General features: G+C 42.0%; 1 protein-coding gene across 13 annotated transcripts in view; it reads left to right on the top strand.

The window, feature by feature from the left end:
- PLEKHA6 (pleckstrin homology domain containing A6) overlaps positions 1-23,148 on the top strand; it is a 255,653-nt gene extending 232,505 nt beyond the window's left edge. For 11 of the 13 annotated variants that reach the window (XM_077295065.1, XM_077295062.1, XM_077295064.1 and 8 more), the window contains 14 exons: positions 269-364; positions 444-555; positions 1,096-1,235; positions 5,179-5,319; positions 9,593-9,722; positions 9,805-9,914; positions 11,181-11,363; positions 11,462-11,626; positions 11,837-11,854; positions 12,080-12,213; positions 14,198-14,340; positions 15,835-15,991; positions 17,587-20,643; positions 21,602-23,148. In XM_077295065.1, coding sequence (XP_077151180.1) covers positions 269-364; positions 444-555; positions 1,096-1,235; positions 5,179-5,319; positions 9,593-9,722; positions 9,805-9,914; positions 11,181-11,363; positions 11,462-11,626; positions 11,837-11,854; positions 12,080-12,213; positions 14,198-14,340; positions 15,835-15,983 — 1,521 coding nt within the window. In that variant the 3' untranslated portion in view covers positions 15,984-15,991; positions 17,587-20,643; positions 21,602-23,148. The remainder of the gene's footprint in view (positions 1-268; positions 365-443; positions 556-1,095; positions 1,236-5,178; positions 5,320-9,592; positions 9,723-9,804; positions 9,915-11,180; positions 11,364-11,461; positions 11,627-11,836; positions 11,855-12,079; positions 12,214-14,197; positions 14,341-15,834; positions 15,992-17,586; positions 20,644-21,601) is intronic. The other 2 variants (XM_077295060.1, XM_077295063.1) reach the window with 2 other exon arrangements.
- The last annotated feature ends 3,359 nt before the right edge of the window (positions 23,149-26,507 follow it).

Raw genomic sequence — 26,507 nt, 5'->3', positions numbered from 1 at the left:
CGACCAGCGATGTCACAGCAGGATCCAGATCGCTGCTGCGTGTCAAACACAACGATATCGCTATCCAGGACGCTGCAACGTCACGGATCGCTGTCGTTATCGTTGCAAAGTCATTTAGTGTGAAGGTACGGTACCTTAAGAGAAAGACCCCAAATCCCACAACTGCTGCCATTTTACATGCCTAACATCAGCTTATTATCAACATTTGAGCACTTATTCTCTTCTGTTTTCAACCCTTAATGTGTCAGATGTGCCTCATGTATTCTAGGCATTAAACAATAGCAGCTTGGAGTATGAGGTGCTGGAGGGGGAAGTCTCCGCTTTACATGATGCTCTGTGGGAGCAGCTGAACCTTAACATACAGGTAAGAAGTGCAGACACACAGGAACTAAAGCAATGCATGTCAGAGCAAGCAATTCATGGATTGGATCCTGATCTTTCAGAACGAATTGATGAATAGACACATTCAAAGGGAAATCTGGAGGATTCAAGATGTCATGGAAGGCCTTAGGAAAAATAACCCCTCCAGGGGGACAGACACGGCCAAACACAGAGGTGAATTTGAGTTCCAGCTGTTTATAGGGGATATGGTAATAATCCTACCTAAAAAGTCAGATGGGCTTAATCTATTGTGGAAAGGAGGATCCTAAGTACAGGGAACCTGACGGGAGATTCCTACTGCCCGAACCACAGGCCCTCGCTGCACTATTGCAGCCAGAGCACTGTGAAGTTGTTGGGAACAGGACATCCAAGAGGCCGGTCCCCGGCAGCTTCTCCCCACCATGATCTCCTACACTGACATCTCTCTATACATACAAATAGGAAGAGAAGGACCTGCCTCTTGGACTAGTCATCCGTCACGGATAGTTTCCACCACCGACATTTCAAAGTCTGTTTCACAGAACTGCATACACGGCTTTAATAGAGCAGCGAGTGTCTGGTTCATGCTGCCCTTGGCTTGGGCAGTACCCACATACTGTCTGGTTCCCTCTAAAGAATTAGTAGTCACATTACAAATGATAAGATTGCGTATTTACACATTCCCTCTACATGTCCTTACTTTTTTCCGTCATTGATCTGTGTCCTCTCCCATAGTAGTTGCAGGGCCTTCAACAACATTTACCTCTAATAGTCCCGCCAGCCCATTGAGCTCCGCCAGTCTCACCAGCCCCCTCAGCCCATTCTCTCTCATCTCAGGATCTCAGGGATCGCCTACTAAGCATACTACAAGTGAAGTAAGTGAATTTATTTCATATTTTATACATGTGCTAATCATTTAGCTGGACTTGCTGCTGTTCATGATCTTCACCCCCAGAGGGCAGCACATAGTTACTATTACCGCACCTGTGTGTTCTCTCCAATGCTATGTCATCCTTTCCTATGTGACATTGGACCATTCGCCTAGTTAATTCAGACTGATCCCATTTATTTCATTACTAAATATTTCAGCGGAAACTCATTTCTTAAATATATAATTGTATCAGGGAGAATGAAGTCTTGATTTATATCAGTAGTGCAAATTTAAACTCTTGTAGCAATTTAACCCTCTCATATACTTTACATGTAACCTTTTTTTTAGATCTGTGCTTGCTGACAGTGAATAGAAACATTTGTTCTTTACATTGAGAGGCTAAACCTATTCATTAGATTAAAGTCGGCACCACCCATCTCATAATTATAGGAGTCCTCAACAAAGGAGGGGAAGAAACGGATAAATGCCCAGTCCTTTGGTTATCTCAGGAGATAAGCTGACCTAGGGGTGGCTGAGACAAAGATTCTAGGCAGAGATAAAAGTGTTATATATAATGGAATGTGTCTAATTTCAAACCTGGCATCTTGAAGGGAAGTTATCAGAAAATTACCTATTGATTAAATCAGGTTTCTGTGTTACATGTATTTTTTACAAATTTTCTGGCAATTTTTTAGACTCTTTCTTCCTGTCCTTTTAAGAATGGTTCTCTATGTTATCAGAGGCCGGATTACAATGACAGGCAGCACCTCTATTTAGAGCTGGTAACACAAAATCCACCAATCACAATAGGAGATGTCACAGCTGACCCTGCACCGCCCCACTCCCTCTTCATAATGACCTTGGCATGGGTAGACCCTTCAATACAAAAGGCAGGGTCAGGGTCTGACCATTGTGACTAATGTACATGTGTTGTTTCCTGAAACACAAGGAAGTATAAGTCTAAGAAAGTCCCTGTGTCCAATGTGAAAATTTTAAGATTTACATTTTTATTTTTTAATATAGTTTGTGATATGTAAAAGAAAAAAACATTGCAAACATGTTTTTTTTTTTAAATACATGTAACACAAAACCTGATTTAAGCAATCTCTCATTTTATGAAGATGATTTCCCTTTAACAATACCAGCAGGTTTGTAAAGGAGATGGACCAAAAATATTTTTAAACTCTGAATGTAAACAGTGTTCTACTTACTGACGATAATTGTGGAAAAATGTGTATCACAAAGGAAGATTCAATACTTCTCATTAACATAAAGTTTGGGGTTAGTCTTGCTCGATACAACAGAAATGAGTGGGGCAGGACTAACCCTTTAAAGGGAATCTGTCAGTTGGATCAATCCTCCTAAGCTGTCTATATTGTTATATAGGTGACAGAAAATTGAATAAAATGGTACCCTGATACATGCAATCCGATGCTTTATTCCTGAGAAATGCAAGTTTTTTCAATATGTGAATGAGCTGTTAAGATCTATGGGCCGGAATCAAATATCCTTGAGAATCTGCCTCCAGGGATTATTTTAAATGAAAGGGGGGGTGAGACATGTAGATCAGGAGGACAGACTGTCAGTCATTACATGTTTCACACTGGTAACGCCTCCTTTCATTTAAAATAAGCTCTGGGAGCAGATTCTCTGAGATACAGTGGGGCAAAAAAGTATTTAGTCATTCAGCAATAGTGCAAGTTCCACCACTTAAAAAGATGAGAGGCTTCTGTAATTTACATCATAGTTAGACCTCAACTATGGGAGACAAACTGAGAAAAAAAAATCCAGAAAATCACATTGTCTGTTTTTTTATCATTTTATTTGCATATTATGGTGGAAAATAAGTATTTGGTCAGAAACAAAATTTCATCTCAATACTTTGTAATATATCCTTTGTTGGCAATGACACAGGTCAAACATTTTCTGTAAGTCTTCACAAGGTTGCCACACACTGTTGTTGGTATGTTGGCCCATTCCTCCATGCAGATCTCCTCTAGAGCAGTGATGTTTTTGGCTTTTCGCTTGGCAACACGGACTTTCAACTCCCTCCAAAGGTTTTCTATAGGGTTGAGATCTGGAGACTGGCTAGGCCACTCCAGGACCTTGAAATGCTTCTTACGAAGCCACTCCTTCGTTGCCCTGGCCGTGTGCTTTGGATCATTGTCATGTTGAAAGACCCAGCCACGTTTCATCTTCAATGCCCTTGCTGATGGAAGGAGGTTTGCACTCAAAATCTCACGATACATGGCCCCATTCATTCTTTCATGTACCCGGATCAGTCGTCCTGGCCCCTTTGCAGAGAAACAGCCCCAAAGCATGATGTTTCCACCACCATGCTTTACAGTAGGTGGTGTTTGATGGATGCAACTCAGTATTCTTTTTCCTCCAAACACGACAAGTTGTGTTTCTACCAAACAGTTCCAGTTTGGTTTCATCAGACCATAGGACATTCTCCCAAAACTCCTCTGGATCATCCAAATGCTCTCTAGCAAACTTCAGACGGGCCCGGACATGTGCTGGCTTAAGCAGTGGGACACGTCTGGCACTGCAGGATCTGAGTCCATGGTGGCGTAGTGTGTTACTTATGGTAGGCCTTGTTACATTGGTCCCAGCTCTCTGCAGTTCATTCACTAGGTCCCCCCGCGTGGTTCTGGGATTTTTGCTCACCGTTCTTGTGATCATTCTGACCCCACGGGGTGGGATTTTGCGTGGAGCCCCAGATCGAGGGAGATTATCAGTGGTCTTGAATGTCTTCCATTTTCTGATTATTGCTCCCACTGTTGATTTCTTCACTCCAAGCTGGTTGGCTATTGCAGATTCAGTCTTCCCAGCCTGGTGCAGGGCTACAATTTTGTTTCTGGTGTCCTTTGACAGCTCTTTGGTCTTCACCATAGTGGAGTTTGGAGTCAGACTGTTTGAGGGTGTGCACAGGTGTCTTTTTATACTGATAACTAGTTTAAACAGGTGCCATTACTACAGGTAATGAGTGGAGGAAAGAGGAGACTCTTAAGAAGTTACAGGTCTGTGAGAGCCAGAAATCTTGATTGTTTGTTTCTGACCAAATACTTATTTTCCACCATAATATGCAAATAAAATGATAAAAAAACAGGCAATGTGATTTTCTGGATTTTTTTTTTTTTTCTCAGTTTGTCTCCCATAGTTGAGGTCTACCTATGATGTAAATTACAGACGCCTCTCATCTTTTTAAGTGGTGGAACTTGCACTATTGCTGACTGACTAAATACTTTTTTGCCCCACTGTATCTATGTCCGGCCCATAGATCTTAACAGTTCATTTACATATTAAGAAAATTGTGTATTTCTCTAGAATAAAACATCGGATTACAGATATGAAGGTATCATTTTATTCAACGTTTTATGACCTCCATGTCCGTATACAGTGTTGGACTGGGGTGCCAAGGGCCCACCAGTAACACTGACTTAGGGGGCCCATTTGCATACAAATATCACACTACCCTGGTTCACAAATGTACCTATATCTCTATATAATAATAAACGGAGTAGTTTGATTAATGAATGATGAGATGCTGCTTTTTTCTGTACAGAGTGAAACAAGTGAATTATGCCAAGTACTGCCCATACAGTGGGGTTGGGGGCCCAGATCTGCACAGGGGCCCACCGAGGGATTCCCCTGTTACCCTATGGGCCAGTCCGAGCCTGTCCGTATAGGCAGCTTAGCAGTGCTAATCCTATTGACAGATTCCTTTTAAGCTTTATTTATATGTGACTAAATTCTTCCCTCTCGTTGTTTACTATTTCCAAATCCAAAATTATTTCTGCAATTGCTCTTTCTTATATAAAACCATTCACCGGTGAACCTGTTTCCTGCTATATCTTTCTTTTGCCTTTTTATCAATATTTCCTGCTCTTTTTCCCTTACCCCAACCCTGGCTGCTAATGCTTTCTGGCTTCCTCTCTGCTCAGGACTCGGGCCCCCCTCGGCCCCCTCTCCCTCTTTCGTACACCCCCCTGGATTCTCCTCCAGCTGTCCCTCCACCCCCAGGGGAGGGCCGCTTCCAGCCGTGGCCTTACCCTATCTCTCCCTGCTGGCCACATCACAGTGAGGTAACTAGAGGCAATGGAGGGTAACAATGGGGATTGTTTAAGGTGCATGTCATAATGCAAAGAAGACACCATCACGTTTATTCAGTGGACTAGAATCCACAAAAAAATTGTTCCTCCGTGCACAGAAATGCAACCGCAGGTAGAAGCCATGCTAGCGTGGAGTGACGCATATTACTGTGACATGATGTGTTTCCTAACATCACTAAACATTAGTCACATGACTTACTGAAAGAATACTTCCATATTCCATATCTTACAAGAGGAGTTTCGCCCTAGAAAATACAATCCGCCTTTTCACAGAAACCGTTCCACTCTTGATCACATGATGTGTGCGATGATCCGCACCACACACATTTAATGGACAAGTGGGTCACAGTTCCTGGAAAAAAAGTGAAACGAAACATAATTTTCTCACATTTTTTCTGCGATGCAATACTTTACCCTTACTGTTAATGGGGTTGTATATTATTAATAAATAAAGCTCATGTTCGCGTCTTCTCCATATAGCCATCAGTGAAAGCAATGGCTGCTCTCGTTTTGGTTGTCCTAAGTCCAGGAAATTTAATATGTACATAAGTGCAAAAATATTCGTCTAACCTAAGTGTAATATACTGCAGTGTAGCTTTTTGTTTTTAAAGGACTGTTTTATACAAGCTAACCAAAAACCAGAGTGTTGGCAGGAAAATGTTGGGTAAAATACACTTTTTCTCACACATTTTATGTGGTTTTGTAGCATTTTTGCTTGCATTCTTTCTATTCATTTCAATTGGTGAAAACTGCTTCAAAACGCAAAAAAATTGGACATGTTGCACATTTTTAAAAAAAAATGCCCAGCAGCTTAAAAAACGCAAGAAAAAAAAATTCTGTGTAATTGAGATTTTAGAATTCACATTTACTTTGCTGGTAATATAAAACGCTGCAAAAATATCACTCCTGAGCATGCCCTTAAAGGGAATGTTTATTCATGACTTTGCTAGCTAATTAGAGAGCAGAATAATGTAAGAGACCGAGACCCTCATTGTAGCGATGTGTCACTTACTGGGCTGCTTGCTGTAGATTTGATAAAATAACTTTTACCAGCAGGAGATTGTCACCAGAGGACTAGTAAATAGGGATGAGCAGACCCAGAACTGTACCCGAACTTGAACCTGAACCCCACAGAAATGAATGGTGACCCAAACTTTGCTGCTAAAAAAATCTCTCTCCCTCGACTTCCAAACTGTAAAACGGACTTCAAGGAGAAGTCCGTGTTCAGAGTTCAGCACCGTTCGCTCATCTCTACTAGTAAAGCTACTGCCATTTAGTCCCCCATATTCAAGAACTCTGTAAAACCCCACCCCAACCACTGATTGTCAGCTTTCTGCCTATGCAGAGTGTAGGCAGAAATCTGCCAATCAGTGGTGTGGGCGGGGTTATACAGAGCTCAGCTGTCACGCAGAGACTAAGGATTGTGCGTTTACTTGCTCCCTTGAATTAGGGGGAGCCCTAGTCTATCCCTGTTTACCCGTAAGGTGGAGATGTCATAGTCACATACCTTGCTATACTCCTATCTTATTCCTTATCTGTTCCCTCCCCCACTCAGGGAGGTGTGAGGCCAAAGTGTATAGGATTACACTAACCAGACAGACAAGAGAAGACAGACAGGGATAAAAGAAAACTACAATCATACAAATACACTCCTAAAACAACAGAGTGGAACACCGGGGAGGGATAGGTACAGAACAGACCAAAAGTTTGGACACACCTTCTCATTTAAAGATTTTTCTGTATTTTCATGACTATGAAAATTGTACATTCACACTGAAGGCATCAAAACTATGAATTAACAACTGAAATTATGTCTAATATTCTAGGTTCTTCAAAGTAGCCACCTTTTGCTTTGATGACTGCTTTGCACACTCTTGGCATTCTCTTGATGAGCTTCAAGAGGTAGTCACCAGGAATGGTCTTCCAACAATCTTGAAGGAGTTCCCAGAGATGCTTAGCACTTGTTGGCCCTTTTGCCGTCACTCTGCGGTCCAGCTCACCCCAAACCATCTCGATTGGGTTCAGGTCTGGTGACTGTGGAGGCCAGGTCATCTGGCGTAGCACCCCATCACTCTCCGCCTTGGTCAAATAGCCCTTACACAGCCTGGAGGTGTGTTTGGGGTCATTGTCCTGTTGAAAAATAAATGATGGTCCAACTAAACGCAAACCGGATGGAATAGCATGCCGCTGCAAGATGCTGTGGTAACCATGCTGGTTCAGTATGCCTTCAGTTTTGAATAAATAACACAACAGTGTCACCAGCAAAGCACCCCCACACCATCACACCTCCTCCTCCACGCTTCACGGTGGGAACCAGGCATGTAGAGTCCATCCGTTCACCTTTTCTGTGTCGCACAAAGACACGGTGGTTGGAACCAAAGATCTCAAATTTGGACTCATCTGACCAAAGTACAGATTTCCACTGGTCTAATGTCTATTCCTTGTGTTCTTTAGCCCAAACAAGTCTGTTCTGCTTGTTGCCTGTCCTTATCAATGGTTTCCTAGCAGCTATTTTACCATGAAGGCCTGCTGCACAAAGTCTCCTCTTAACAGTTGTTGTAGAGATGTGTCTGCTGCTAGAACTCTGTGTGACATTGACCTGGTCTCTAATCTGAGCTGCTGTTAACCTGCAATTTCTGAGGCTGGTGACTCGGATAAACTTATCCTCAGAAGCAGAGGTGACTCTTGGTCTTCCTTTCCTGGTGCGGTCCTCATGTGAGCTAGTTTCTTTGTAGCGCTTGATGGTTTTTGCCACTGCACATGGGGACACTTTCAAACTTTTCCCAATTTTTCAGACTGACTGACCTTCATTTCTTAAAGTAATGATGGCCACTCGTTTTTCTTAGCTGCTTTTTCTTGCCATAATACAAATTCTAACAGTCTATTTAGTAGGACTATCAGCTGTGTATCCACCAGACTTCTGCACAACACAACTGATGGTCCCAACCTGACAGGGCACACCTGGGAAGTGAAAACCATTCTCGGTGACTACCTCTTGAAGCTCATCAAGAGAATGCCAAGAGTGTGCAAAGTAGTCATCAAAGCAAAAGGTGGCTACTTTGAAGAACCTAGAATATAAGACATAATTTCAGTTGTTTCACACTTTTTTGTTAAGTATATAATTCCACATGTGTTAATTCATAGTTTTGATGCCTTCAGTGTGAATGTACAATTTTCATAGTCCTGAAAATACAGAAAAATCTTTAAATGAGAAAGTGTGTCCAAACTTTTGGTCTGTACTGTAGGAGAAGCCAAATAGGTAAGGATAAGCATAAGCACTCAAAGCAACTCCATGCAGCAATCGCCAGAACAACTCTCTAAGCACCTATTCCAAACACTAACTACTCCTCCAACACCAAACCAGGCAGAGTAAACTATCACTGGCAGGGCCAGAAGCAAGGAGGAGGGTTCTTATACCTGCTGGGAGTAACAACTCAGAACAGCTGATATCACCCAAGACAGAGAACTCTGGGGGTCCAAGAAAGCCAGAACTGCTAATGGGACGGTGAAGCAGTGCTAACTACCACAGGTGTATGTGTCACTAGATGCTGCGATCTTCTGACCTCAATCTGTCGTGGAATCCAATCCCTGTGACCTCAGCATTCAGACAACTGCAAGATCTGCAGATGATAAAATAATGATTTTATCAAAATTGCAGTAAGTGATACATCGTTGGAAATCAAGTCTCTTCCCCTACATCATGCTGTTGTCAGATGGGATAGCAAACCTGGTGACAAGATTTTCTTTGATGGAAAGACTTGTCTATGTGCATAATCATTACAATAAATACCTCCAATCTATAAATTGTTATATATTTCTGAAGGTTTATATTATAATTTTTTTTTGTGAACAAAGAGCTTTATTAATTAAACAATATATGACCCCTTTTAAGAATTGATTTTGTGCACAGTGTCACAAAATTGTCAAAATCCCCTCGTGTGTATGTGCTAGTTTGTGATAGTAATTTGCAATCAACATTTTAGTTTTCTTATAGGTTTTATTTTGAAGCTGCTTTTCAGAAAATAACAGGAAGGTTTTTTCTATAGTATTTTATATATGTAGAATTTATCCACTCATCTGTACAAATGCTTTTTTAAGTGTTTAGTGACAAATAGTGAGGGAAGCTATGCAAATTTGTGAGACTGTCCAATAATTTTTGAAAATTCTCCCTATTTATTTTTTATTTTTATTTTTTTCACATCACTCACAAATATTTGTAATTTTAATGTCCAATAAATTTTTGTAGCTGAAGCCAAGTTTGGAGTCCTACAAGAGAGAGTCACCTCTCCTCTCAACATCTCTCCCCAATGAAGGAGTCAGTTCCATGCAGACAAAACCAGACCCAGAGAATGAGAAGCAACAGGCCATCAATAAAGGTGAAAAACTTCTATTCACAATGACTTAGCAATGCACAGCCATTTGGTAGGATTCTCTTATTTATTATCTCTGTTTTTTTAGTTGGAATTGTTCCTCCACGAACGAAGTCCCCCAATGAAGAAGGATCAATGCCAAAACCAACAGTGGTGAGACGAGGGGGAAGCCATGCGCCAAATGGACAAATCTCACGGGTAAGACAAAAATTAATTGAATTTTTTATATTTATGCTATTGCTCTACCACTGGGTGTGAATATTTTTACCTAATCTTGAGGGCATTGGATAAAGGATTACTGTACTCTGTTTATCAGCCTCCTATACACTACTGCTTCTCTTAACCAAACGTTCATGTATTTTCAATCGGGGGAAAAAAGGAGAAGGCCACTGCCATTCACCTCTGGCAGTGACTTATTTCCCTTGAAAACAAGAGGATCAACTTTAACTGCCATATCAAAAGAAAAAGAAAAAAAAGAAAAAAGAGGGACGGCACTACCTTCCACTTGGAGACCTTCAGTCTCTGTGCACATCAAGTGCTTTCATGCAGAAAAGCAGTCCAAATTCCACCACAAGCTACCGGGTGCTCCTCCAGAAATCACATGAAAATCAGTGCATTGCATAAGAAAGGAAGGAGGGCACTCCCCGATCTGAAGCTTGACTTTGCTTTATTAAATGTTCATTAAAACATCATGGCCGGGAGAGTAAACAAGGAGCTTCCCATGGAAGCGCAGTGAGAGCGCGAAACAGCTGTCGTCTTCACACTGCTCACAGGAGCTCCTTGTTTACTCTTCCGGCCATGATGTTTTAATGAACATTTAATAAAGCAAAGTCAAGCTTCAGATCGGTGAGTGCCCTCCTTCCTTTCTTATGCAATGCACTGATTTTAACTGCCATATCTTTCTCTCCCTCAAAGTCATTTGTCAGGGGAGAGATTAAATCATTTGTTAGATTGACTGTCCTGTCAAATTTTACAGGTTTGGCCAACTTTCATCTAGTGTGTATGGGGGCCATCACCAAGGCAAAAATGTGAATATTTTGCTCCTATTTCATTCTCATTGCTTACCTGAGTAATTATTACTTCTTCTTTTTTAAAATCCGACATGGGTTGCGGAGATATGGGCTTTTCTTTATTCAGGGCTAGTTTTTAAGATTTTTGGCAATGGGCTCTGGCTCATATGATTCTCAAGGGTGTGTCTTTAGGCTGTGTTGTATTATTACCCTGTGAGGAACGCCCCCCTTGGTAAAGACCATAAAAAGTAGTGCAAAATAAAAAGGCCCATATCTATGGAACTGTATGTCAGATTTAAAAAATAAAAAAATGGACAACTAAAGAAAGCAGCAGAATCAAATATGAAACTAAAATATGAGCAAAAGATGACGACTTTTGAACTGGCGACAGGTCTTCTTTAAGTTGTTCTGAGTGAAATATACCTTATTGCTAAAATATTTACTTGTTTGATAGGAACGACCAAAGAGTGCCCTGTTTCCCAGTGAGGTGAAGTCTAAAATGAGTGTAGAGGAACAGATCGATCGCATGAAGCGCCATCAGAGCGGCTCGATGAAAGAAAAGAGGCGAAGTCTTCAGCTCCCATCTGGACAGCAGACAGACCCCAGTACTCCAAAACCAGCGAGTGCATACCGAGTGGTGAGTCACGCCTAACTTACCTAGTTCTGCCAACGCAAATTCGTTTTGCACCTCTATGGGAAGCTCGTCAATCACAACACATCACTCCTTGGTGCCAGGTGCGGAGACATCGTAGCATTCATGAGGTGGACATCTCAGACCTTGAAGCTGCTATCCGATCCCAAGAGCCCCAAAGATCGTATGAATCCCCTCGAGAAGAAATCGCCCGTCTCCGCAAAATGGAGGTGGACCCTCCGGTCTTTGATGTTGATATCAACAGAGAGGTAACTACCTAAAATACAAACATTAAATTCAGTCCCGTTTCTTTAACTCACCTATATAATCCCTACCCCTCTTTTCTTTTGTCCATTTTCCTGCTTCAGTCACTACGTTCCCATTACTTACGTTCTTCTTCTTGTCTCACAACTTATATCTCTTTTTCTGGTTAACCTCTACCTGTTTGACCAATATAACTGTTCCCCTCTGTGTTTCAGATCAACACACCAGACAAGGTGCCACTCCCTGAATTTTATGTCAGATTTTCACACTTTACCATGCACACACGTGTAACATAAACAGCCCCATACCTGTGTTCCACATATGTTGTATATAAGTCACTATGGTCTCATGCATGCCATTGCAAACATGCCACATCTCTGACACATTGTACATCATGCGGAGGCTGCATCATTTGCACTGTATGCATCACATTATGTATGTCCGTCTCTATGTCTCAGCTCTCCACCCCAGACAAGGTGCTCATTCCAGAGCGTTACATTGATATGGAGCCCGTGAGTCCTCTTAGCCCAGAGGAGCTGCAAGAGAAGCAGAGGAAGGTGGAACGGATAAAAACACTTATCGCCAAATCAAGGTTGGACATATTTAGTCAAATCTACCTTTTATATTAATTTACTATTTTAAGCTATGGACATTAGAGATGTTTTTTTTCTGAAATGCTTTTATTTATGAATAAAAAATCATTTCAGCATTAGGTATTTCTATTTTTCTATTGTAAAGTATCATAGAATGTTATAGTTGGAAAGGACCTCCTATCTGTAGGATTTATTGCAGGGGAGAATGTTGAGAGATATTCAACTGATAACAGCGACAGCAGGCGGCGACTGATTTGACTATTACTCCCATCAGCCTACACCTGCTGCCACTGACAACAGTGAGAGCAGGCGGTGGCTGATGGGATTATTCATCAGCTACAGCATGCTATGTAAACAAATAAATAGATTTAAAAAAAACGGCGTGGGTTCCCCTGTATTTTTGATAAGCAGCCAGGCAAAACTGATAGCTACAAGCTCAAACCCTCAGCTGTCAGCGTTAGCAAGGCTAATTATCATGACAACCAGCCTTGCTAGAGCAGACAGCTGGGGGCTGGTATTCTCTGGCTGGTAAGGGTCCATGGATATTGCCCTCCCCTCAGCCTAAAAATAGCAGCCCACAGCCGACCAAGAAAAGGCACATTGATTAGATGCGCCAATTCTGGCGCTTTGCCCGGGTCTTCTCACTTGCCCTGTAGCGGTGGCAAGTGGGGTTCATACAGTATTTGTAGGGTTGATGTCACCTTTGTATTGTCTGGTGACATCAATCTCACGGCTTAATAGTGGAGAGGAGTCTATAAGACACCGGTCCATTACTAATCCTATAGTTGTATTGTAAATAAGCACACAGCAAGTATAAAGTGTTTTATATCAAAACAAAACACACTTTTCCATTTTTATTTAAAAATAACAAACGCAGTTATACTCGCGTAACGCCCATTCAATTGAAGCCAACATCTCCTGTAATAAAAAAACAAAACAGCAATATCTCTCACCTGTCCGACGTTTTGTTCCACTCCATAATCCATGTCTAGGGATAAATAGTTTTTAACCTGGACGGTGCTGATCACCGGCAGAGTAGGGGAGAATGATGAGAGTGGTCTTCAGCACCCGGCACCGTGGAACAGCGCTAACCGCTCACCTGCTTCCCAGGCTCCGGCACATGTCACACTGATGAAACACGGATGTCATCTGCGTGCATGTGTGCGGGATGATTTGCGGCCTGTGCTGCTGTTAAAAAACAGACATGTCAGCATATTTTGCCCACAGACACACGGTCCGTGGAAACACACTGACATGTGCACAGACTCACTTGAATGGGTCTACATGTGTAAATGTCTCCGATTTGTGTGAAAACTGTCACCACACGTACAGGAGACACTGACGTGTGAAAGAGGCCTAAAGCATGTTCATAGCTAATAAACCTGTTTTCTTTCTTAAAATAAATATAACAAAATGACAATGCATTAAAGAAGTTTTCTTCCTACATTTACTTTTATGAAAGTAATGTAATGGTAAAAGATGAGGTATGCTTTATCTGAAATCCAATCAAGTTTCATTGTCCCCTAAACAGAAGACCTAACTAATATAAAAGTGATTTTTTGGCCAGGAAAATCTTTGTCAGGTCTCATAAGCTGTCTATATGTGCAAGCAGGTCATAGAAAGTTGAATAAAATGATTACTTGATATCTGCAAAATGATGTTTTATTAACATATTTGAAAATATATAAATTAACTTTTAAGAGCTATTGGCTAGGCATAGATCTCGCTGAGAATCTGCCTCCAGGGTTTATTTTAAATGAAACGGGGTGTTACTAGTGTGAGACATGTAACGACTGACAGTCTGCTCTCCTAATGCACATGTTTCACACTGGTAACTCCCCTTTCATTTAAAATAAGTTCTGGAGGCAGATTATATTGTCCTTAAATTAATCTGGACATGGTGTTGGAAAAAACTAAAGACTGACCTGAGTGCACCATCTTACTTTTTCATGTGTTAAAATGTCTTCTCTGTCCATTCCTAAGTTTGCAGAATGTTATTCCTTTAAGTGACTCTGAGATGGAGTTGCCTCCAGATCCTGAATCTCAGCTTCAGGAGCAGGAGAAGCGCATTGAGCTGTCCTGCGCTCTGGCAGCGGAAGCCTCTCGTCGTGGCCGTCTCCTGTCTGGTAAGCAATGGCACACTTTTCCACAAGAGCAGTAATTCATCAGATCACAGGTATTACAATCATGCTGTCAGGACATGGCTAAAATAATGCTACTTAGGGCAGCTTAAACTGTGAAGAGCGTCATGACAGATGGAAAGTCTTCTTTAGAGCCGGCCTAAATGTCCTTCTTTAGATGAATAATACATTGATAAATCATAGACATGAGTCGCAGTCATACTGAAGTGTGAATATTTATTATAGATTACTTCAGATGTGTTCAAATGCTGCATGTGGCTTTATTAAACCAGCCTCTGCATTCAGCCGCAAGCTTTGTATAGCGGAACAATGTAATAAGACTTTTATATGGTTGGAGAAGGTGAGATGGTGACACAGGCCGCTGGCTTTGATTTCTTTATCACGAGCCTGGCCTGGAGATGTTCCTGAGTATCCTCGTCTCCAAAATAGCTTTCCCTTTGTTATAGCCATGGTCTCATTATCTCTCAAGAACTCGGGTGACGAGGAGACCTTCTGGTATCAGCTGCAGCAACTTTGGCTGTAATTTTTTTTTCTATAGAATGACACAAACCCTTGAGTGAAACTGGAAACATTGCTGAAATAGTTCTGATTTGCGGAAAATTATTTTTTGCAGATGGGTTTCATTAAAAATGTTGCACCGTTCTGCTTTTACAGGCTCATTGTTTCCCTGCACATTTATCTTTAATGTGGTCAGTGGTGGTAAATCGCCTGAGAGGAGCACAGAACAAGACCGACAGAATGATGGTAACTCTCATCTGAATGATCTCACTGACAGATTCTCAGTGAACTCATTCTGCAGCCTGCAGAGGCTCTGGACGCCATATGGTGCAAAATATTTCATTAAACCCAAATATTTTTTAGGCTTAACCTAAGTAGAGCAATAAATTGTCCCCAATCCCTTAAAGTAGCGTCCAAGTACAAAAGTATTTGATCTCTGTTCCAATGCTTCATACTTCAGATTTGTAGAGTGACGGAGACCTTAGTCACTACAGTCGTAGATGTGTCTGGAATCTTCTCATTTTCTATGAAAGAAGTGATGACTAATAATAATAATATTACTCATTACCATTTGATAAGATTAAAGCAGCTGAGTCTCCCCTTACAAATAATCCTCGGTAGTTGTCATATAATATTCTTCTCTAATCAAGTGCCTTGTTGGATCACATTATGCTTCTGCTTAATGATCGCACCCTTTGTTATTTATCTAACCATTTCCTATAACATGACCTGCAGAGGAAATTTCAGTGGTAATTGTAGGAAATAGATGCTTGGGAAGTGTCACTTGGTTACTTCCCGGCAATAAGACGTACCTTATTATCGTCACTGTCTGTCGTTCTGGCATCTTGTTCTGGTAGGTTTTCTGTGAATAGAGCATAAGATGTCAATTCCCGTTTCTCCTTTTTCCTAGCCTAGAGACAAATACATGCATTAACCCCTCCATGCCCGCCGCACCATCTCATTCTCATTTTCTGTTTCCAGCTATGTGTGCCACCCCGAGCCCCCCTACGTCTCCCACGTCCCCAGCTCCTCAGACCCTCCCCTCCTCTCCTGAGCGCTCGGCTCTAGGGGGCGGCAGCACCAGCAGCGACAGCGCGGGGGAATACGGGCCGAACATCATGTGTGTCTGAGCCACAGTGTAAGAAGCTACTTCCCCTTCATGTATGTCTCCGACAGCTATTAAACAATAAACAGGGCTGAAAGCGTTTTGAAAATCGATTAAGAAACACGGTTTATAGTTTTGGAGATCAGCAAATAGGTCGGCAGTGTATGCAGGGCTGGTTCACTGTTTTATGGTAGATGATAGCTATCCATTAAGGTTAGTACAAGATATTAAGGACTAAATTCTCCAATACTAAAAGTGAAATGAACAGTGGTTCTGGCATATGGTCAGGTGTCAGTGATGGCCTTGTATTCTACATAGATCAGACATAACCTGAGCGCACTAAAGAGCTGATATGTAAGTACTGGTGTGAGGAATTATAATCCGCTTTTAGCAGGGAAGAACATAGCATATCAGCATTATTGTAAGAGACTGGCACACCAGAGAGCTGTAGGATTCTCAAGGGGGCCACGAGTCTACTACAACAAATGGACCCAAACATTCAGCAGAAGTCAACTCCATTTTTAGTTAGCTTTGGAGCCAATAACTTTCCATTTTATCTATAATTAATGAGTTAGAGGAGTTTTAATATCTAAGGACAATCTATAGAGAAGGTCATCAATATAAGATCATGGGGGTCCGACTACTGAAACTACCTTGATTAGGTAATTGAGGGGGCATCAGTGCACGAGAAGCTGCACAGCTCTGTGCCCACAATGTATGGAGCTGTATCACTTAAGGTGCAGCTTCTTCAAAAAGCTGATCGATGAAGATGAAAAAAGGGAGTCAGACCCCCACCTATTCTATATACATGACTAGATTCTCACTGCCCTGGTCCGGGGTCCATATTGTATTTCACTTCTGCGCCTGGCATCCTCAGCCAGGCTGCCTGTGCACCTCTTGCTTTCACTAGGCGCTGCTACATAATGAAGTTGCGTGAGGTCTAGTCAATAGGCTTCACTCCAGGCCATGGCATTCTCAGTCTGGCATCCCGGGTGCTAGTACTTGCAATATCATAAATCAAGTCATGACATTGTGGTCATACGATACTACGTACTTACATCGTGATGTGGCAAATTATACACTACAGGTGCCGGGTGCAGAATTGAACACTACCCTCGTGCAGCTGACATGGAGCACCAATATAGAAGCTGGACCAGGGCAGCTCAAAGCTTTTTGCTCAACTCTATACATTACATGACCAATCCTAGGGATGGGCCATCATTATTACAGTTGTGTAAAACCCCTTTACATCTTAACCAGTTGATGATCAGTCCTGTATGTGCTACCAATTGAAGAAACTGAGGCAGAACTCTGGTTGCTGTGAACGAGACAATTTAGAGCATCTTACTAGTTGAGACCCACTGGGTTTAATTTTTATAAATCATACGTTTGTCGCAGTCCACATAATAAACTAAACCGCAATACAATATTAATACACTGTATGAATATGTCATGAAGAAATGAACATTTCCCTATGCCTCTGTAAATTTCTTATCATTACTTATCCCTATTGTAAGATGACCTTTACATTTTTCTCTCCTTCCTTTCCTTCTCTCCTAACTATTTATTCTCTTCTTTTCTCCTATCCCACAAATTCAGTAACTCTTTTCTTCATGGTTTTCCTACAGCTCAGGCAGCCACCGCAGCGAGGTTACACAGAGCCTAGTTGTAATATAGGCATAGCTTCCACCACTCCCACCTGATGCCAGAAGACGTCTCCAGTTCTCCTCTCCACGCTCAATAGAACCATAGAGGCAGTGAAGAGAAGACCACGGAATGGGAGATGCATTGCGGCATTAACGCAAAAGCAGTTTTTACCAATTTGGTACATGGATAATCTAACCATTGCAGAATATTCTGATATATTTAAGGACATATCCAAGAATCTGCAAGAGAATCAGCAGAATCTGCTAGAAGAATTTAGCACTGTCATGGTGGTCACCATATCTCCTTAGGAAGTCGCTTATGAAGGACTATAGACCCAAAATCATCCGTGAAATGACTGATCTTTATCATTCAGTTGACTTAATGGCTTATCTAATGATCATTTTTGGCAATGAACGCCTGCAGCATCCCTCCAAGCTTAAGCTGCATTTTCTTTTTAAAGCAATAACCACCTCTAAATAGCATTCCCTTAGCCCTTCAGCTATATCCTATGTGTATATATATCGTGCCAGGGTAATGCCTACCTGCCACAGTCCTTTTGCAAAGTGTACAAAACATATCGTTCTCTATATATAGCTATATAAATATATATATATTTTACTTTATTATAAAGAATATTTATTGTATGTATATAATTATGGGACATATTGCTTGTATAGGTTAGGACCGCTACAGACTAATGGACCCTATGTTATTTCAGAAGTCATGGCACCAGGCACTGAGTGGACCAGGCACTGACTCCGATACCACTGCATCCCAATTCATTGCCTGACGAAGTCTGTGGACCTTTTTTTTATTATTATTATTTTTAGCTAATGTCTAATAAATTTAGCTTTATGGAATTGAAATTAGAAAATGAACTGTAAAACGTGAGCAAAACCGAATCTTTGACACTTGGGCTAGAAAAAAAAATCAACTTTATATGCTTTTCCAAAATATCCTTCTGATCTTTTCATATTACTCTTACATTTGTACAGTGACAACCTAGAGACTGTTGATGTAATGGGATCTGGGTAGATGGTTCCTATGATGGTGCTCCGCTGCGGGGTTTGGACGCTTGTCAATTCGTATAGTAGAGAGCTGTTTTTGTATGTCCACCCATCATTGGAAGATTATCGGTCTGTGTATTCCTACTAAACCCCATTACTCGGGGCCCTTTTCAATGTGAACCTCATAAATACACTGATACATTGTTTCCGATATGTAACTGATACCAAGTGGTCATCTGGTCAACCCCCTGATTGTATTGTGTATTCTTACGGGTGATGGGAAAAAAAAAACGTTCCAAACAGAAAAGTGGAAGATGGAACTTGAATGTGTGGGATAGTTTTGTACATACAGACGGGTCTTGTATATGCAGGTTTTAGCCTTGTGTTTTTGTCATAAACGTCTTGTAAATATACCCGAAGGTGCATTGTGGCCTAAATGGGAAATATTGTTAACGGGATTTTTAATTGAAAATTTCAGCTGTGGCCTTCAAAAATGATAGTCTTATGTGCATGAGATAATGTGTGTGAGATGCAGAGGCTGCTTATGACACGTATGAAGGGAAGATTCCAGTCTTTTCCTAGTTTTACATTGGGGCTCCCCTATAGGACACTCAGAATTGTTTAATAAAAATCTATTAATCTTATCTTTCTCTTTTTTTTTTTTTTTAATTGATTACCCTGCGGCAAAACTGCTCATGCTTTTATGTTCAGTTACAGGCCAAACATTTTTACAGATGAAACATTTAAAAAATGTGTTTAATCTACAAAAAAATGTGCAGCTAAGGCTGGTTTCACATTTGCGTTTTTTGCTGCTGCGTTTTAGCGCAAAAAAACGCATGCGTTTTTTTTGTATGCGTTTTGCCGCGTTTCACGACGCATGCGTCGTTTCTATGCTTGCGTTTTGTTGCGGAAATGCAACATGTAGTAATTTCTAGAGGCGTTTTTTGCGGCAAAAAAACGTATTGCTGTCTATGTAAACGCATGCGTTTTTAAGCACATGCGTTTGGTTGCGTTTTTAAACGCATGCGTTTCCATAGAAAAAAACAAGAATACACACTGATAAGCCACCCCCCACCATCAAGGTGATAAAGGGATCCAAACCCTAACCCTAGGGATCCTAACCCTACCCCTAACCCTAGGGATCCTAACCCTACCCCTAACTTTACCCCTAACCCTAGGGATACTAACCCTACCCCTAACCCTAGGGATACTAACCTTACCCCTAACCTTACCCCTAACCCTACCCCTAACCCTAGGGATCCTACCCCTACCCCTAATCCCAACCCTAGCTATTTCTATTTATAGTGGGTTTTCTTGTTGATTTTGATGATTGGCAGCTGTCACACACTTCTCAGCATGCGTTTCAAAAACGCAAACGCAGGAAAAAACACATGTAAACGCGGCAAAACGCCGCTTTTTTTTACCGCATACGAAAACGCATGCGTCTAAAAAACGCAGCATTTGCACGCGTTTACATGCATTTTTTCCACCACCTGCGTTTGCGTTTTAAACGCTGCGTTTTTAAACGCAAATGTGAAACTAGCCTAATAACCACAATATCAAACCCTGACAGTGTTGAGTAAACGTGTTGGTTTTAATTATGCTGGTATCACAAGTTCCAAATTTCACAGTTTGTGTTGACCCAATTTCTGGATTGGTCAGGGGTCTTTTGACCTAAACTCAACATCCTTGTATATGCTTATGAGGCTGTTAAAGGGAATCTGCACCATGTTTTTGCTATGTAATCTAACAGCCCCATAATATAGGGGACGAGACCCCAATTCCAGGAATGTGTTACATACTGGGCTGTATTTTGTTGTTTCAATACTTATATTAATAATGTTTTATCAGCAGAAGATTATCACTGCAGGACAACTGGTCTCGTTCCTTCTGGTCCAGCCATAACCCCAGCACTGATTAGCAGCTTTCTGGCAATATACCACATACACTGAAAGATGCTAATCAGTGGTCTGGCGGGGTTACGGCATTCTAAACTCTGCTAAATCTGCAACATAGAAAACTCTGACTAAGGCCTCTTTCACACGTCAGTGTCTCCGGTACGTGTAGTGACAGTTTTCTCACGTACTGGAGACACTGACACACGTAGACCCATTTAAATGAATGGGTCTATGCACATGTGCGTGTTTTCACATGGACTGTATGTCCGTGCTGAAAACACGTCGACATGTCCGTTTTTGACCGGCAGCACGGACCACAATACGGACAGCACACGTGCACACGGAGAACAGTGTGCACTCTCCTCCGTGTGCACGTACCGCCCGCAGGAGAGACAGCGCTACACTAAGCGCTGTCCCCCCCCCGCTGTGGTGCTGAAGGCGGCATTCATATGTTCCCTGCAGCAGCGTTTGCTGCAGAGAACATATGAATAATAGTGTTTAAAATACAGATCTATGTGTCCGCCGCCCCCCACCCCCCGTGCGCCCCCCCGCTGTTCAGAAAATACTCACCCGCTCCCTCGCTGCTTCCTGGTCTGGCCCCATCTTCTCCTGTATGCGGTCACGTGGGGCCGACGATTACAGTCATGAATATGTGGCTCCACCTCCCATAGGGGTGGAGCCGCCTATTCATGAGTGTAAATGAGCGGCCCCACGTGACCGCATACAGTGGAAGCCGGGGCCAGACTAGGAAGCACCGACAGCCAACGAGGGACCGGGTGAGTATTTTCTGAACAGCGGGGGGGGCGCACAGGGGGTGGGGGGGGGGCAGCGGACACATATATCTTTATTTTAAACACTATTATTCATATTTTCTCTGCAGCAAACGCTGCTGCAGGGAACATATGAATCGCGGATTCAGCAAGATGCAGAGTGGGTACCACACGCTCCGTGTGGTACCCACTCGGCACACGGGCCGCACACGTGGGCCGCACGTATGGCCTGCGTGAGCTCACGGGCACACGGACACGGATAACTCCGGTACCGATTGTTTCCGGTACCGGAAATATCAGGACGTGTGAAAGAGCCCTAAGTGCTGGAATTAGTGTCTCTATCCCTACCTCATGCTGCTGTTAGATTATATAGAAAAAACTTTCTGACATATTTACTGTAAGTTTGGGTTAGAAGACCCATGTCTTATCACAGACCGTAAAATTCACACTTGTGAAACCAGCCCTGGACAGGGCATAGCAGGTAGATAATTCTACTTCCTACTGATGTGTGGGGTGTGTGCCACAAGCTGCGACAATGTAGAAGATACACTAGAAGGCCGGGGTCACACTTGCGAGTGCAATGCGAGAAACTCACACGAGTCTCTCGCAGAAATACCCGGCACTCAGACCGGAGCGTTCAGCTCCATAGAAATACATGCAGCCGCACGCTCCGGTCCCGAATGACGGGCATTGAGGCGAGAGACTCGTGTGAGTTTCTCGCATTGCACTCGCAAGTGTGACCCCGGCCTAACAGTGAATAGAGATTTTACAATGCACACATAGATAACATATAGAACATATGCAAACATTACATTGTAAATTAATTTTTTTTAGTTTTTTTTTTTTTTTAGTTTTGACTGGAATCTTCCTTTTATATAAAATACCCCCATACTGGTATGGTAACAATATACAAAACCTCAGATGTCTACCCTTAAACTAGTCAAATGTGTTAAAAACATAATAAAAAGATTGGTGGTAGAATCTAACAATGCAGAGAGAGCCACTGTGTGTGACGGAAGGCAGAAGAAAGTGGCCCAAATATTAGGCGCTATAAGAACTAATGAACTCACTAAAAGCCATGACATTCAGTGTATATTGGAATTTTAGGGCTCTTTACATTTCCACAATATGGCTGCCTCCTGCTTACATGGCGTTGTCCAGGATTAGGAAAAATGTCTGCTTTCATCTGAAAACAGTGCCACAACTGTCCACAGGTTGTGTGTGGTGCATCACATCTAAATTCAATTCAGTGGAGCGGAGCTTCAATATCACACATAAACCATGGTCAGATGTGTGCTGTTTATAGCAGAAAGCAATGATGACTTTGCAATTCTGGATGACCTTTTTAATCACACTACTAACAAAACCTTTCCCTTTTGTAAATTACTGTGCCTCGTGGTCATCCATAGTAGTATGTCATGCAATAATGGATGCAAGTAGATAGTGGTATACACAAGAAAAAGGGGAACTCGGTATGTGGCAATTGTGTAATTGGAGGGTTTGTGTAGAATAAAGACAACAAAGCCATTTATGCACATGAATATACTATGTAATATCTTTAACCACTGACCCTGTAGTGTGGAGAATCATGTATTCTTGTAACTTTGGTGGTAATGATAACTACGGGAGCAGATTGGGTGACTCAGTATTCATGGATTTTATTTTTGCACTCTATTTTCCATGTCATAATCTGCTTTTAGGTTTGTCTATGTTACTGACTTTACTAGTACTAGAAAATAAAACAAAAAATCTGCAATGTATATTGTGTATGGTATTTGTTGGTACAAAACTGGTAGCCCAGTTCTGCACCTTTATCCAGCATTTGCCTCTGAAATAATAACAATAATAAAATGAAAATACCAGCAAAATCATTGAGTCTGTGTTTTGTATGAAGCCCTTTGACTTTCAACAAATTTTTCATGTTAAACTGGACACACGATGTAATAGTTTTTGCACAGCGGAATAAAACAATTGTTTTGTTTTATGTTTTAATTTTTGGGGATTTTAAATATCGCCTTTCTGTTGCAGATATATTAGCAATCAAAGTATTTGGCCTCTAATGAATACTTTGTTTTAAGCGGTGGGTGTTATCTCACAGTTTTCACTGGGGGCGTGTACTTCTTCTCCCTGTATAATGCTGACCAATCATATGCAGGCACTACAGCAGGAAAAGAACACACCCCCAGCATATCTTCAGTTGTGTGTGAGGTGTAATGATACAGCTCTGAGGAATGTCAGTGCAGTAATTTTTTCAATGGTGGTGATAAAACCATGTAGATTAACTTTTTAGCTGCTATTTAAGCAACCTGAGTACATTAGGGTGTGAATTAACAAAGAGCTTGCATATGTACAGGTATCTAAAGAAGGTTGTGATTGAGTGAGCTTACATATGTACAGGTATCTAAAGAAGGTTGTGATTGATTGAGCTTACATATGTACAGGTATCTAAAGAAGGTTGTGATTGCGTGAGCTTACATATGTACAGGTATCTAAAGAAGGTTGTGATTGCGTGAGCTTACATATGTACAGGTATCTAAAGAAGGTTGTGATTGATTGAGCTTACATATGTACAGGTATCTAAAGAAGGTTGTGATTGATTGACATGTAAAGCGCCATGGAATAAATGGCGCTATAACAATAAATAATAATAATAATAATTGAGCTTACATATGTACAGGTATCTAAAGAAGGTTGTGATTGGGTGAGCTTACATATGTACAGGTATCTAAAGAAGGTTGTGATTGATTGAGCTTACATATGTACAGGTATCTAAAGAAGGTTGTGATTGATTGACATGTAAAGCGCCATGGAATAAATGGCGCTATAACAATAAATAATAATAATAATAATAATAATTGAGCTTACATACACTCACTGGCCACTTTATTAGGTACACCTGTCCAACTTCTTGTTAACACTTAATTTCTAATCAGCCAATCACATGGCGGCAACTCAGTGCATTTAGGCATGTAGACATGGTCAAGACAATCTCCTGCAGTTCAAACCGAGCATCAGTATGGGGAAGAAAGGTGATTTGAGTGCCTTTGAACGTGGCATGGTTGTTGGTGCCAGAAGGGCTGGTCTGAGTATTTCAGAAACTGCTGATCTACTGGGATTTTCACGCACAACCATCTCTAGGGTTTACAGAGAATGGTCCGAAAAAGAAAAAAAATCCAGTGAGCGGCAGTTCTGTGGGTGGAAATGCTTTGTTGATGCCAGAGGTCAGAGGAGAATGGGCAGACTGGTTTGAGCTGATAGAAAGGCAACAGTGACTCAAATCGCCACCCGTTACAACCAAGGTAGGCCTAAGAGCATCTCTGAACGCACAGTGCATCGAACTTGGAGGCAGATGGGCTACAGCAGCAGAAGACCACACCGGGTACCACTCCTTTCAGCTAAGAACAGGAAACTGAGGCTACAATTTGTACAAGCTCATCGAAATTGGACAGTAGAAGATTGGAAAAACGTTGCTTGGTCTGATGAGTCTTGATTTCTGCTGCGACATTCGGATGGTAGGGTCAGAATTTGGCGTAAACAACATGAAAGCATGGATCCATCCTGCCTTGTATGGAGCATCTTTGGGATGTGCAGCCGACAAATCTGCGGCAACTGTGTGATGCCATCATGTCAATATGGACCAAAATCTCTGAGGAATGCTTCCAGCACCTTGTTGAATCTATGCCACGAAGAATTGAGGCAGTTCTGAAGGCAAAAGGGGGTCCAACCCGTTACTAGCATGGTGTACCTAATAAAGTGGCCGGTGAGTGTATGTACAGGTATCTAAAGAAGGTTGTGATTGCGTGAGCTTACATATGTACAGGTATCTAAAGAAGGTTGTGATTGAGTGGCCCAATGACATATAGAGCATCACTAGTAGTAAGAATACTGCAAAGCGGCATAGCTATGTGGATTGTGGAAGTTAGGCCGGAGACACACTGGTGCGAGATACGGCCGAGTCTCGCTGGTTAAAAGCAAGCTGTGGCACCGGCACTCCGGAGCGGAGCGTGCAGCTCCATGTATTGCTATGCAGCTGCACGCTCCGCTCCGGAGTGCAGGTGCCACAGCTTGCTTTTAACCAGCGAGACTCGGCCATATCTCGCAACAGTGTGTCTCCGGCCTTAGTCATAGGATAAGATATGGTACATACCCGGCATTCTGATTATCCTATGCCAACTCACTTCACTGGCCAGCAACCATTTAGTTACAGGAGGTTAAGCCGAAACAATCTCCAGCTATTCTCTCACAGGCACAGTCCTTAGGCCCTGATTCATCTTTGCCTTTGCTCTGCTTTCTTGTCTAGTTTTGTGCGTTTTGCATCATTTTTTGTTAACACTCAATTCATTATTCCATTTGCGATTTCTTTGTGGGCAGAGTCTAGCAGTTAGATGTTTGTCTGATTCATCAATTGTGACTTTTTAAAAGTAGCAAAATTAGGTACCTGTTATGGTTCTCAATGGCAAGAGAACATAGCCCAGCAAACATAAGAACTAGCTCTTGGAAGGATGGAAACTAAACTGACCATGAACTAAACCTGCCGCACAACTAACAGTAGCCGGGTAGCGTAGCCTGCGTTTTATCCCTAGACGCCCAGCGCCGGCCGGAGGACTAACTAATCCTGGCAGAGGAAAATATAGTCCTGGCTCACCTCTAGAGAAATTTCCCCGAAAGGCAGACAGAGGCCCCCACAAATATTGGCGGTGATTTTAGATGAAATGACAAACGTAGTATGAAAATAGGTTTAGCAAAATTGAGGTCCGCTTACTAGATAGCAGGAAGACAGAAAGGGCACTTTCATGGTCAGCTGAAAACCCTATCAAAACACCATCCTGAAATTACTTTAAGACTCTAGTATTAACTCATAACATCAGAGTGGCAATTTCAGATCACAAGAGCTTTCCAGACACAGAAACGAAACTACAGCTGTGAACTGGAACAAAATGCAAAAACAAACAAGGACTAAAGTCCAACTTAGCTGGGAGTTGTCTAGCAGCAGGAACATGCACAGAAAGGCTTCTGATTACAATGTTGACCGGCATGGAAGTGACAGAGGAGCAAGGCTAAATAGCGACTCCCACATCCTGATGGAAACAGGTGAACAGAGAGGATGATGCACACCAGTTCAATTCCACCAGTGGCCACCGGGGGAGCCCAAAATCCAATTTCACAACAGTACCCCCCCCCTCAAGGAGGGGGCACCGAACCCTCACCAGAACCACCAGGGCGATCA

Source organism: Ranitomeya variabilis, chromosome 3, assembly GCF_051348905.1.
Source record: "Ranitomeya variabilis isolate aRanVar5 chromosome 3, aRanVar5.hap1, whole genome shotgun sequence".
Lineage (NCBI taxonomy): Eukaryota > Metazoa > Chordata > Amphibia > Anura > Dendrobatidae > Ranitomeya > Ranitomeya variabilis.
The sequence above is the reverse complement of the archived record's forward strand: the minus strand, read 5'-3'. Positions and strand labels throughout refer to the sequence as shown.